Consider the following 15,243-nt stretch of genomic DNA (forward strand, 5'->3'; position numbering starts at 1 on the left):
GTGAAGCTGGGTGCTGTTGTTGAGATGGAGATCTCGGGGAGATTTTCGCCGTTTGATATTACGTGGAGCTGGGAGCTCTGTTGTTGACCAGTGTCCTGAAGTTGGCTCTCCCACCTCAGAGGCACAGCACTTATTCCTGGCTGCAGCACCAAGAGCCTTTTGGGAGGTCTGAGGTCTTCTGCCAGTGTTCAGTAGGTGTTCTGTAGGAGTTGTTCCACGTGTAGATGTATTTCTGGTGTATCTGTGGGGAGGAAGGTGATCTCTGCATCTTACTCTTCCGCCATCTTCCTTACGCCTATTTTTTTATTGATCATATTTTTCCTTATTCCAATTGTTTTCTCTTTATAAATTTAGAAATTATTCACTCTATTTCTGTTCTCTCAATGGTTACCCTGGACATTTTGCCAAACCTATTTGATAAGATCTAGTGTCAAATAATATATTAACCTTTTAGTGAACAATTCTAGGAACTTAGAACACTTTAATTTCAACATACTCCCTCTCTGACTTATATGTTATTATAGACCCAGTATTTTAGTGCTGTCCATTTATAAACCCCCTGGATTAAACAATATACTTATAATTTTTTATATGAACAATATTTGCTTGGGTTTACATACATGTCTGCTATTTTATATCCTCGCCATTTCTTCTTGTATCTTAAGACTGTCTAGGATCATTTTCTTTCAGAAGTCCTTTATTGCAGTTCTCTTGATTTTTCTTTTCTTTTTTGTTTTTAATCTATAAATGTGTTTATCTTATCCTCTTCCTTCAAAGATAGTTTTACTGGGTTAACAATTGTAGTTTCTTTGCTCTCAACGTTTTGAAGATATTATTTCACACCTTCTGATTGCCATTACTGCTTTAGAAGTTTGCTGTCATTGTCCTTTTGAAGGCAATATTTTTCTCTGGCTGGTTTTGAAGTTTATTTTGGTGTTCATGAATTTCCCTTCAATATCTCTAGGATAGTTTTTGTTTTTAAATTTATCCTGGGGATTCATGTTTTTCATCATTTCTGAAAATTTTCAGCCATTACCTCTCTAAAAACCACCTCTCCTTTATTCTCTCTATTCTTTCTTCCATGGAAATTCTAATTAGACAAATATTAGACTCCCTTTTTCCTCCAAATCTCCTACCTTTCTCTCCTTTTCCATTGTATTGTCTCTTTTTGCTGCATTTTAGGTAATTTCTTAGACCTATCTTCCAGATTTCTATTTTTTTCAGCTGTAGTCTTCCACTGAGTTTTTTTTTCACTTCAACAATTTATATTTTTTCACTTCTATAACTTCCCTTTGTTTTTTGTTCTTCAAATATGCCTGTTCATTCAAATAATTATTACTTTCTCTTTGTGAATGAATCTTAAACATTTCATGCATAGCTGTTCTATATTCCATATCTAACAATTCCATTATCTGCAGTACCTGAATGAGTAATTCCATTATTTGCTGTTTCTGCTGTCATAATGTTTCATCTTTTCCTAGGCTTCATGTGCTTAATGAGCTTACTGCTTGACCTTAATCTGAGGGAATCTTGGAGGACTAAATTGGACAAACATTTCTTAAGAAAGGATTGCCATTTGTTTCTGATAGTGTCCAGGGGGTTTCACCAACCTGGTACTATTTCAGATCCCTGAGACGTGAAAGGCCCAGGTTCAGACTCTCCATCTTGCTCCTGGTCTCAGACTCAGACAAATGATAGCAGTCCTGCTACCTGCATTAAGCTTTGTGCCCATCTTCTACCCCCAGGCCTTCCACAACTTTCTCAGAATTCCCACCATGCAGGAATGAGGCAGACGTGTTTAGAGTGACCACATTTCCTTTAACAGAGGTCTAGTGTACTGGGTCTAGGAGCATACCTCCCATAGCCCTTTACTCTTATCATCATGAGTGAAAAGTCATAGAAACTCACTCATCCTGATCTGCTAACAATGATAGTCTTAGCATCACTATCTGCTTTGAAACCACAAGGACCAACTTTCTCATGCCCTTTAGAGCCCTGTTTATGTCAGTATCACAAGAACCACCAGATTCCTAGGTCAAGTCCCACACTCAGATTTCTCCAAGGTTCCTGACATCCCTTATTCTGCCCCTTCTACCACTCTTCTCCAATTCCTGAACCTTTCCATCATTCCCCCTAAAATTCATGGTTCAGCAAAACTGCTTTAATTTCAATGTCTTTTTCTGAAGACTCCCTTCATCTTCTTACTATAACTGAAACGTGGATTGCCCCTGAAGGCACAGTTTCCCCTGCAGTCTTCTCAAATGCTGGCTGTTTTTCTCTCACACCCCTGTTGCCACTGGGCTTAGAAGTTGGGGTAGCATCTCCTTGTTCCTCACTGCTTCTTTCAGACCTATCTTCTTTTTCCCAAAAACCTCTACCTTTAACACTCATGTCATCAGAAAGATTACTTATTACCTCATATTTTGATGTCAATAAGATATGAAAAGGAAATTAAAGGTAGAAAGGCCAGGAAGGAAGAAATAAAATTGATTTTGTTCACAGATGACATAATAATCTATGTAGAAAATCCAAAAGAATTGACCAAAGAAACCCCTGTGAGTTTAATTATAAATTCACAATTATAACAAAGTTGCAGGATACAAGACTAGTATACAAAAGTCAATCACTTTCCTATATACCCGTAATGAACAAGCAGAATTTGAAATTAAAAACACATTAGCAGAGCACAGAGAATTTTTAGGGTAGTGAAAATACTCTGTATTATAACGATGGATATATAATGTATCATGTCATTTTACGTATGTCCAAACACATAGATTGTACACCACTAAGAGTGAACCCTCAGGTAAACTATGGACTTTGAATGATTATGATGTGTCAATGTAGTTTCATTAATTGTAACCAATGTACCACTCTGATGGGTGCCGGGAGCCGTGTAGGAAGTGCCTTTGAGTCTCAGCACGGACGAGACCCATAGTGCCAAGCAAAGCTGGTACTGTCAGGTACAAATATGGAGAAGCAAAGCTCTCCTCTGCGTGGTTCCCCTTGTTCCCCCCTGCTTTTGCTTAAGGTGATTTTTATGGGATTGCTATTAGTGTTGGGAAATATTTCCAGCTCCGATGGAGGGTTTAGGGAAAGACCCCAACTTAGGGTAAAGCCAAAAAGATTGTAACTACTCCGGCTCCTTTAATGGCTACACCTGAAATCCCCACTCCCAGGCCAGGGCGTTGGGTTCAGGGAAATACAATAGGAGCATTTGTGTGGCAAAAGCTTACTTTAGAAGACAAATTGAATGGGTTTTGGCCCTCCTGGGGAGTTAGAGATATGTTAGGAAACACTTGGGTATGGTGGCGGGGAGGTTTTATGGCCACAGGGGATGAAAGAGACTATAAGCGATAAGAAGATTATTTAACCTGTTTAACCTGCTGATGTAATCTGTTGATGTAAATTACTTTTGTTTTATGGCTTGTGTAAGAGATTTTTTGGCATGGGAATGAGGTTGTTAAGATTGAAAATGAGATTATTTTATAGTATAAATACTTTGGAATCGTGAAAAATAAATTTGTCAGATCCTTGCATCCTCTGAGGTGTCTTGTGCTCTGTCCACGCCGACTCCGTCTCCCCTTTGGGTGAAACCTGTCCAGCTGGGGCTGGTCCCCGGCAGATGGGGGATGTTGCTAACAGGGGAGAAGCTATGCATGTGTGGAGGCACAAGGTATATGGGAAACCTCTGTAGCTTCCTCTAAATTTTGCTGTAAATCTAAAACTCCTGTAAAGATGTAGAAAACAAACTTATGGTTACCAGGGGGTAAGCGGGGAGGGATAAATTGGGAGATTGGAATTGATATATACACACCATTATATATAAAATAGATAACTAATAAGGATCTACCATATAGCACAGGAAACTCTACTCAATACTCTGCAATAACCTATATGAGAAAAGAATTTAAAAGAGTTGATATTCATATATGTATAACTGATTCACTTTGCTGTACAGCAGAAACTAACAAAACAGTTTCTAACTATAGGAACTATACAATAAAAAATTAAAACTATAATCAACTATACAGTAAATCAACTATACAGTAAAAAATAAAAAAATAAAACTACTTTAAATATCAACTATACAGTAAAAAATAAAAATAATAAAACTACTTTAAAAATTGTCTTTAGGGCTTCCATGGTGGCACAGTGGTTGAGAGTCCGCCTGCTGATGCAGGGGACGCGGGTTCGTGCCCTGGTCCGGGAGGATCCCGCATGCCACAGAGCAGCTGAGCCCATGAGCCATGGCCACTGGGCCTGTGCGTCCGGAGCCTATGCTCCACAACGGGAGCGGCCACAACAGTGAGAGGCCCACGTACTACAAAAAAAAAAAAAAAAAATTGTCTTTAAATATTAAAAATTTATTTCCATCAGTACCCCCTAAAAATAAAATACCTTAGATATAAGTCTAACAAAATATGTATACGATATATATGAGGAAAACTATAAAATTCTGATGGAAGATATCAAAGAACTAAATTAATGTAGAGATATTCCATTTTCACAGATAGGAGGACTTAATATTGTCAAGAGGTCAGTTCTTACCAACATTGATCTATAAATTCAGAGTGATCCCTATCAAAATCCCAGTAAGGTATTTTGTAGATATCAACAAACTGATTTTAATGTATATATGGAGAAGTAAAAGACCCAGAACAGCCAACCCAGTACTGAAGGAGAACAAAGTTGGAAGACACACTATCCTACTTCAAGATTTACTATAAAGTTACAGTAATCAAGAGTGTGTAGTATTGAAATAATAGACAATTAGATCAGTGGAACAGAACAGAACCACATAAATAAGACCCAGATAAATATAGTGCACTGATCTTCAACAAAGGAGCAAAGGCAACACAATGCAGAAGAGAATGTTTTTTTTCAGCAAATGGTGCTAGAACAACTGGACATCCACAAGCAAAAAGGTGAAATCTAGTCACAAACCTTAGATTTTTCACAAAAATTAACTCAAGATGGAGCATATATCTAAATGCAAAACACAAAATGATAAAAACCCTTAAAAAATAACAAAGGAGAAAACCTAGATGTCCTTGGGTATGGTGATGACCTTTTAGATACAATACTAAAGGCACAATCCATGAAAGAAATCATTAAGCCAGACTTCATTAAAATTAAGAATTCTGCTCTGCAAAAAAAAATATGAAAAGAGTAAGAAGCCAGACTGAGAAAATATTTGCAAAAGACACATCTGATAAAGGACTCATATATTTTTTTTAATTTTATTGGAGTATAGTTGATTTATAATGTTGGTTTAAGGTGTACAGCAAAGTGATTCAGTTATATATATATATATATATGCACATATATATTCATTCTTTTTCAGATTCTTTTCCCATATAGGTTATTACAGAATATTGAGTAGAGTTCCCTGTGCTATACAGTAAGTCCTTGTTCGTTACCTATTTTATATATAGTAGTGTCTGTATGTTAATCCCAAGCTCCTGATTCCCGCCCCCTCTGCCCCGTTTCCCTTTGGTAACCATAAGTTTGTTTTCCATATCTGTGAGTCTGCCTCTGTTTTTGTAAATAAGTTCATTTGTATCACTTTTAAAAAGTTAAATTCCACATATGAGTGATATCATATGATATTTGTCTTTCTGTCTGGCTTACTTCACTTAGTGTGGTAATCTCTAGGTCCATCCATGTTGCTGCAAATGGCATTATTTCATTCTTCATGGCTGAGTAAAATTCCATTCTATATCTGTACCACATCTTCTTTATCCATTGCTCTGTCGATGGACATTTAGGTTGCTTCCATGTCTTGGCTATTGGAAATAGTGTTGCAATGGACACTGGGGTGCATGTGTCTTTTTGAATTATGGTTTTCTCTGGATATATGCCCAGGAGTGCGATTGCTGGATCATATGGTAGTTCTGTTTTTAGTTTTTTAAGGAACATCCATACTCTTCTCCATAATGGTTGTACCAGTTTACATTCCCAGCAACAGTGTAGGAGGGTTCCCTTTTCTCCACACTCTCTCCAACATTTATTGTTTGTAAACTTTTTGATGATGGCCACCTCACCAGTGAGAGGTGATACCTCATTGTAGTTTTGATTTGCATTTCTCTAATGGTTAGCAGTGTTGAACATCTTTTCATGTGCCTTTTGGCCATCAGCATGTCTTCTTTAGAGAAATGTCTATTTAGATCGTCTGCCCATTTTTTTGATTGGGTTGTTTGTTTTCTTACATAGAGCTGCATTAGCTGTTTGTATATTTTGGAGATTAATTCCTTGTCAGTTGCTTCTTTTGCATATATTTTCTCCCATTCTATGGGTTGTCTTTTTGATTTGTTTATGGTTTCCTTTGCTGTGTATAAGCTTTTAAGTTTAATTAGGTCCTATTTGTTTATTTTTGTTTTTCTTTTCATTACTCTAGGAGGTGGATCCAAAAAGATATTGCTGTGACTTATGTCAAAGAGTGTTCTGCCTATGTTTTCCTCTAAGAGTTTTACAGTGTCCGGCCTTACATTTAGGTCTTTGATACATTTTGACTTTCTGTGTATGGTATTAGAGAATGTTCTAATTTCATTCCTTTACATGTACCTGTCCAATTTTCCCAGCACCACTTGTTGAAGAGACTGTCTTTTCTCCATTGTATATTCTTGCCTCCTTTGTCATAGATTAATTAAGCAAAAGTGTGTGGGTTTATTTCTGGGCTTTCTATCCTGTTCCATTGATCTATTTTTCTGTTTTTGTGCCAGTACCATACTGTCTTGATTACTGTAGCTTTTTAGTATAGTCTGAAGTCAGAGAGCCTGATTCCTCCAGCTCCGTATTTCTTTCTCAAGATTGCTTTGGCTATTCAGGGTCTTTTGTGTTTCCGTACAAATTTTAGAATGTTTTGTTCTAGTTGAGAAATGCCATTGGTAATTTGATAGGGACTGCATTGAATCTGTGGATTAACTTGGGTAGCATAGTCATTTTGACAATATTGATTCTTTCAGTCCAAGAACATGGTATATCTTTCCATCTGTTTGTCATCTTCGATTTCTTTCATCAGTGTCTTATAGTTTTCAGAGCACAGGTCTTTTGCCTCCTTAGGTAGGTTTATTCCTAGGTATTTTATTCTTTTTGATGTGATGGTAAATGGGGTTGTTTCCTTAATTTCTCTCTGATTTTTCATTGTTATTATATAGAAATGCAACAGATTTCTGTGTTATATTTGTATCCTGCAACTTTATCGAATTCATTGATGAGCTCTAGTAGTTTTCTGATAGCATCTTTAGAATTTTCTATGTATAATATGTCATCTACAAACAGTGACAGTTTTACTTCTTTTCCAATTTGGATTCCTTTTCTTTTTCTTCTCTGATTGCCATGGTTAGGGCTTCCAATCTATGTTGAATAAAAGGAGAGACAGTGGACAGCCTTGTCTTGTTCCCGATCTTGGAATGCTTTCTGCTTTTCACCATTAAGAATGATGTTAGCTGTGAGTTTGTCATATGTGGCCTCTTATGTTGAGGTATGTTCCGTCTATGCCCATGTTCTGGAGAGTTTTTATCATAAATGGGAGTTGAATTTTGTCATAAGCTTTTTCTGCATTGATTGAGATGATCGTATGGTTTTCATTCTTCAGTTTGTTAATGTAGTGTATCACACTGATTGATTTGGATATTGAAGAATCCTTGCATCCCTGGGATAAATCTCACTTGATCATGGTGTATGATCCTTTTAATGTATTGTTGGATTCTGTTTGCTAGTATTTTGTTGAGGATTTTTGCATCTATGTTCATCAGTGATATTGGCCTGTAATTTTCTTTTTTTGTGGTATCTTTGTCTGGTTTTGGTATCAGGGTGATGGTGGCCTCATAGAATGAGCTTGGAAGTGTTCCTTACTCTGCCATTTTTTGGAAGTTTCAGAAAGTTGTTAACTCTTCTCTAAATGTTTGACAGAATTCACCTGTGAAGCCATCTGGTCCTGGACTTTTGTTTGTTGGCAGTTTTTAAATCACAGTTTCAATTTCAGTGCTTGTGATTGGTCTGGTCATATTTTCCATTTCTTCCTGGTTCAGTCTTGGAAGGTTGTACCTTTCTAAGAATGTGTCCCTTTCTTCTAGGTTGTCCATTTTACTGGCATGTAGTTGCTTATGATCCTTTGTATTTCTGTGATGTCCACTGTAACTTCTCCTTTTTCATTTCTAATATTATTCATTTGAGCCCTCTCCCTTTTTTTCTTGAGTCTGGCTGAAGGTTTATCAATTCTGTTTACTTTTTCAAAGAACAAGCTTTTAGTTTCATTGACGTTTTCTATTGTTTTCTTCCTATTTCTGCTCTGATCTTTATGATTTCTTTCCTTCTACTCACTTTGGACTTTGTTCTTCTTTCTCTAGTTGCTTTAGGTGTAAGATTAGGTTGTTTATTTAAAGGACTGTTATCTTACTTGTACAAAGAACTCTCAAAACTCAACAATAAAAAAATGAACAACCCAATTTAAAATATGTTCAAAAGACCTTGAGAGACACCTAACACACTTTAAAATTAGATTGTCTCTTTATTGTTGAGTTGTAAAAGTTCTTTATATATTCTGTACACTAGACCTTGCTAGATAAATGATTTGTAAATGTTGGGTTGGCCAAAAAGTTTGGGTTTTCTGGTAACATCTCATGGAAAAACCCAAATGAACTTTTTGGCCAACTCAATATTTTCTTCCATTCTGTGGGTTGTCCTTTTACTTTCTTAATAATGTCCTTTAACACACACAAGGACACTTTTTCTGGACTTAATTTTGATGAAGTCCAATTTATATATATTTTCTTTGGTTACTTGTGTTTTCGGTGTCCTATTAAGAAACCATCACCTCATCCAAAGTCATGAAGATTTACACATATTTTCTTCTAGGAATTGTATATAGTTTTAGCTCTTACATTTAGGTCTTTCATCCATTTTGAGTTAATTTTTGTGAATGGTTAAGGTCCAAATTCACTCTTTTGAATGTAGCTATCCAGTTGTCCCAGTACCATTTGTTGAAAAGACTATCATTTCCCCCATTGAATGGTTTTGGCACAATTGTTAAAAATCAATTGATATGGATTGTTTATTTCTGGATTTTCAATTCTATTCCATTGATCTATGTGTCTACTACTTTTAGTACTGCATTAATTGTTTACTGCTCCTATGAAACTGAGTTTCTCGAAGGCAGGGGCAACATTTTTATTCTTCTTAGTATTTTTTTTTTTTTAAAGATTCCTTTTTTTTTAAATGGTACAGTTACTTTTTAATTTTATTTACTTTTGGCTGTGTTGGGTCTTCATTTCTGTGCGAGGGCTTTCTCTAGTTGTGGCAAGCGGGGCTACTCTTCATCGCGGTACACGGGCCTCTCACTATCGCGGCCTCTCGTTGCGGAGCACAGGCTCCAGACGCGCAGGCTCAGTAGTTGTGGCTCACGGGCCTAGTTGCTCCGCGGCATGTGGGATCTTCCCAGACCAGGGCTTGAACCTGTGTCCCCTGCATTGGCAGGCGGATTCTTAACCACTGCGCCACCAGGGAAGCCCCTCTTCTTAGTATTTTTAACCCAGCTGTTAGTAAAGCCTTAAAACATGCTCACTAAACAAAGTTAATCACTTAGTTTTGAAGAAAGGAATGGGAATGAAGTTCATAAGAAAGGTGGGCTCCTTTACTCATGGAATACTTTATCATTTGATGTAGAAATGAAATTCTGGCATACCTTCTCCACTACTTCCAATGACAATTATTCTAACATGTACTGAACACCTTTCTCATACAGAAATATGGGCACCGCAAAGTTTGTAATTGGGTAAAAGATGATAGGTCATGAACTCAACAGTAATTAAAAGCTGTAAGTATTGTCAGATAACACAAAGAAAATGCTACTGGAGTTGCAGCAGAAATTACCTTCAACCAGGATACGTTATCATTCATCAGGTCTTCTTGAAGGGTAGTTAATACTTTTGAATTTACTGCCAAAAGAATTTTGAAAATAGAGGACAGGAGTTTGAGAAGACAGCCATTTGAATTTTACTACTAATATAGTTTAGAGTTTTAATTATCTGTGAAGGGAAAGACCAGTTATTCTCCTAAAATAAAGACGTGGGGCCTACTGAATTGTTTTGGTTTGACATATTATAATATACCTCAAAAGTACAGCACAACCAGAAAAAATTTTAAAATACAAGTTGAATGATTAACACGGGATTAAAGTCATATGGCACAGAACAAGTCTTAGGTACCTAAGCCATAGCTCTGAATTATAATTTTAGGCTTTCCCTCCACATTTAAAAAAAATAGATTTATTTTATTCATTTATTTTTGGCTGCACTGGGTCTTCGCTGCTGCACGTGGGCTTTCTCCAGTTGCAGCAAACAGGGGCTACTCTTCCTTGCAGTGTGCAGGCTTCTCATTGCAGTGGCTTCTCTTGCTGCTGAGCACGGGCTCTAGGTGCATGGGCTTCAGTGGTTGTAGCATGCAGGCTCAGTAGTTGTGGCTCACGGGCTTAGCTGCTCCCCAGCATATGGGATCTTCCTGGACCAGGGCTTGAACCCGTGTCCCCTGCATTGGCAGGCGGATTCTTTACCACTGCACCACCAGGGAAGCCCTTTCCCTCCACTTTTGAAGCCAACCCAATTACTGTCATGGTGATTTTGAAGAAAGAATGGTCTCAAAGCTTATATGTAAGATTTAAAAACCAATCTGCTAGTAGAAAATGCAGTATATAAACTTACATTCAATGACCTATTCTTTGTTTAAAGATCTGATTATCAGAAATAGATGAACAGGAAGTGGAAGTGTGGATGTGGGTAACATGGTCTTTGGAGTCAGACCTGGTTAACAATTCCTCCATAAAGTAACTATACGACCTGAATCTGAGTTCTGTGTCTGTAAAATGGAGGTACCTCCTTCCTCAGAGTGGTTATTAAGGATTTTACAAGATGATACGTGTGTGTGTATGTGTATATATACATCCACAAAGTAGGTACTCAGTAGTTAGTAAAGGAGAATATGGGTAATTAAGATAAACCAGAGTCCTAGACAGACACCAAGTGATTCCCTAGGGTTTTGAGCCAAACAGACCTAAATTAGAATGCGATCTCTGCTACTGCCATGTATGGTCTTACTGTGGTTCCAAGTAAAAAGGGTTAATACATCTCTTCTCCTACTCCAAGGCTATATAACAGCCTGAGTAGCGAACATGAGCCAGTTTAAGTCAGTCACAAACAGGGCACATACTTGACTTCATATACATCTACTTAGTATATGCAAAGAGATTTGTGGTCAAGTGGACCTGGAATCTGGTCACTATCTAGCCATGTTATTTGGGGAAAATTACATAATCTCTTTTTGGCTTCTTATCCTTCAAATGACTTTTGCCAAAGTCAGCATATTTCAAAGACTAAGTAGCAAAACTTTATTTTTGTTAAAGGCTGATTTTCTTAGGTATTTGCAATGAAAACAGCTGCAGGTCTCAAGGGTACAGTTCCACATTTCCGTAATGGAAAGAAATAGATAAAAACTATTTTAAAACCTTTCATAACAGATACTTAATACTTTTATTGTAGAGAAAAGATACCAAAATATAATATTCCCAAAAGCACAACTCTGTAAAAGCTAGGACTCAAAACTTTAATGGCATTCCCATAATACAGTCAGAAAGTAGAACAAGCCCTCAAGAAAAAAGCAAAAATGCCAAGATCTTCTCCAACCACAATTATTTTTAATCTATGAAACAGAATTTCCTTACAAATTAAGTAGTTCTTATAGTAGTGACATTTATTGTTGATGTGATCTGTTTAATATGACTGTAGTCAGAACGGAAGTCGGGTCCGTTGTTCTTCCAGAAATTGAAAAAAGTATCATCATTAAGATAAGGAAGAGAAAGATTTGGATCCATCTTTTTGGGACATGTAAGGTGAGAGTGAAGTCTCACAGTTGCAGAATTTGTGGATATTGCTGGAGGAATTGGAGATGCTCTCTAGTAAGCGGGTAATCCCTCTTCCCCGAACACTGCTGTTTTGGCCAGATGTTTTCACCCCAGATGGGGAGTCACCTAGGATATTAAAAATACAAGAAAAGAAATACAGCAGTTTTATAGTCTTAGAGATCCCTCAATTGACTCAACCTACTGCAGGCCTTTTCACTAAGCCATGATTAAATGGATCGTCAATAGGGGAGATAGTTCTTAGTGTAAAGGCAAAAAGGCTGAACAAGAATATTCTTTTTAAGTCCTGGAAACCTTAATTGAAGTTCTTCAGGGACCATGTGAAATTTCATGTCACTGGCTCTTTTAAACTTTCCCATTTCCCCAAAAGACACCCTCATATCAAAACTATAAAACTACAGCTGCTACAAAGTAACAGGTTTTATTTTAAATGCCCTGAACAAAATTCTGAATAAATTAAATTTTATCAAAGTGATACAAAAATCTACATATCCAAATTAAGTGCTTATGCCAAGTAAAACTCCCAATTCAACAAGATTCTTATACCCTAAAGCCAACTTAGATCATCTGTTTTCAGGATCATAAAAAGACCCTAAACTCTTTGAGGTGCCTTCTTATTAAATATAAGATGCTTACCAGTGGGTGTGTTTGATCTCTGTTCCTGATTAGAAGAGCTGAAATGAGAGAATCCTGGACTCTGAACCCTTAGCTTCTATAAGTAACAACAACAACAAAAAAAACGAGAAAACATGTTTATTTATTATCGGATCATCTACTTCAAATTACTCTTTAAATACAAACTAACACCCACTTTTCCAATGTCTGATCAACTTTTGAAGAGTACTGCTGTGAAGGGGAGCAGAGGGCAATCTTTGAGGGGGAAATTACAGGGTCAGGAAAGGGTTTTTTTTTTTTTAAATATGAGATTATAGCAGGTTTCCTGATAAGAATGACTCAGAACAGAGAGAAACCCTGATGAAATTATTAGAGCCATGTCCTTACGTAGGTAAGAGAATGAGAATAGAGAAATAAAAGGATTGGTCTTAGATAGAAACACAGACAATTCATGCATTTGAGTATATGGTAGATGCAATGGTAGGAATATATGGAAAACCTCGATTGCTTCTATTTTCTCAGAGAAGGAGGGGTACGAGCACCAGCTAGAACAAGGATGAAGGAAGAGGTGATGGAAGTTTGAAGTGAGAGAAGATGAGAAATAACTGTCTAAGAGAGTGGGAGATTAATCAAACTAGAGAAATGGACAACTGCCAGGCAAGGTTAAGGGCTCACTTGAGGTTGGTGGTGATGACCACACCAGTCAGTATGGTAGTTTCTTTTCAGCCTCAGTTAGCTTCAAATATGTAACAGAGTAGGTGAAGAGTTGATTTAATGAGGGTTAGTGTTTGTCAACCAACTATGATGAAGAATGAAGGGCCAGTGGAGTTCATAGTGCAAGTGAGTGAAAATAATGGAGCAAGAAATCTAAGCTGGGAAGGAAGGAGGTGAAGGGCAAGGTGGGGAGAGGAGACACAAGGCTGAAGCACCTGTCCATGTGTGAATGGTACCCCTGGAGTTGTGCCATGCAGTGACCCTGCAAAGGAGGGCAGAACAGTGGAGGCATACAATGAATTGAAGGTCCCAGGAGAGATCAAAGAACTGTTGGCACTGATGTACCAGAGAAAGACAGTGGTAGTCAGAGAGGATGCTTGAAATTGAGATTATGGGGAGATGCCATTGGGGCCTAGAATATGATCACGGGAGTGGATACTTGATGTATGGCAGGGGCCAGGATCACTGGAGAAGGGCAAATCAAGGAACTGAAATGTCAGGCAGCTGGAAGGATCATCTATAGGGAAACTGAAATCAAGAATTCTGCCAGGAATATTGTTTGATCTCCTGGCTCAGTGTTGCTCTAAGAATGAGGATGACCAACTCAGGGGCCTATTGGCTCCAAGAAGGTGTTATCAGGTACTACAGCCTGAATGGCATGTGATTCAAAGCCTAGGGATTTTAGGGAGAAGGCAGAAAGAAGTCTAGAGGCCACAAAGTTAAACAAGGACAACTACTTCAAATCTAAGCCTGTGATAAATGAGAGAAAAAAAAAGTGTCGCTAACAGGGAAGCAGTATCTTTAGAGGACAGCCAAGTTTTAGTTACAGCCAAGGAGGAAAACAGACCTTCCCAAGAGGAGGTTGAAGACAAATAACTGAGATTGAGAAGACCCACAGTTTTTCAGGAGTTGGGGAAGGATGAAAAACAGAATCAGCCTAACAAGATGAGTGTGGGAGATGAGCAAGGATCTAGGTATCCTGAGCTTCCATAGTGACTGATGTGAACAATGAAAAGAGGGGTAATGAGACAAAATCTGGTAGTCTCAACACAGATGGTGATGATGGGGATAAGGCAGTGTTTCTCATCCTGGGTACTACTGACATTTTAGGCTAAATAATACTTTGCTCAGGAGGCTGTCCGTACATAGTCAGGTGTTTAGCAGACTTACTGGTATCTAAGTTACCCGCTGTATGCCAGTAGCACCCCCTCCCCAGCTGTGACAACCAAAAATGTATCCAAGTGTTGCCAAATGTCCCCTGAAGGACACGAAATAGGTCCTAGTGGAGAACCACTGGGTTAAGGGTTAACAGCAGACAGGAGAGAGAAGAGTCTTGCCCAGAGATTATATGGAGAGCTCTCTTTTTTATTTTTGAAATTATCATGGAGTAAGACAGACTTCTTTGGTGTGTACATTTCTACGAGTTTTAACAAATGAAGAGATTCGTGAAACCACCATTGCAATCAGGATACAGAACCATTCTATCACCTCAAAAATTTCCTATCCCTTTACAGTCGTACCCCCTGGGAACCACTGATACGTTCTTCATCATTATCATTTGTATTTAACAATGTCATATAAACGGAATCATACATTACGTAACCTTTTGAGACTGCTGCTTTTGCTAAGTGTAAGTAATGCCTTTGAGATTGATCCTAATAGTTGTTTTATCAATAGTTCATTCCACTTTGGGGTTCCCTTTTCACTATTTTATTAACTATTTTATTAACTATTTAAAAATAGAACATAGTAGATAATAAATGTTACTAAGTCAGAGGTCTTAGTACTTTCATATACTGCTGCATTTAATCCTACAACGACTACTAGCCCTTATTATTATTCTTGTTCTACAGATACGGAATCAGCACAGAAAGTTCAAATAACTTGCAGAGAGTCACACAGCCTATGTGTAGCAGAGCCTGAAGTGAAATTTAGGAATTCTAACTTGAAAGAGCCCATACTCTTAATTGCTATGCTCTTGGTAGTGTAGAGAGGCC

The 15,243-nt window shown here is 37.7% G+C and overlaps 1 protein-coding gene across 4 annotated transcripts in view; it reads right to left on the reverse strand.

The window, feature by feature from the left end:
• Positions 1 to 11,566: 11,566 nt before the first annotated feature.
• Positions 11,567 to 15,243, reverse strand: part of MAEL (maelstrom spermatogenic transposon silencer) — a 67,449-nt gene continuing 63,772 nt past the window's right edge. For 3 of the 4 annotated variants that reach the window (XM_060286136.1, XM_060286142.1, XM_030875590.2), the window contains 2 exons: positions 12,554 to 12,629; positions 11,567 to 12,025 (listed from right to left, as the gene is read on the reverse strand). In XM_060286136.1, the coding sequence (XP_060142119.1) occupies positions 11,838 to 12,025; positions 12,554 to 12,629 (264 nt within the window). In that variant the 3' untranslated portion in view covers positions 11,567 to 11,837. The remainder of the gene's footprint in view (positions 12,026 to 12,553; positions 12,630 to 15,243) is intronic. The other variant, XR_009559282.1, reaches the window with a different exon arrangement.

Source organism: Globicephala melas, chromosome 1 (assembly GCF_963455315.2).
Source record: "Globicephala melas chromosome 1, mGloMel1.2, whole genome shotgun sequence".
Taxonomy (NCBI): Eukaryota; Metazoa; Chordata; class Mammalia; order Artiodactyla; family Delphinidae; genus Globicephala; species Globicephala melas.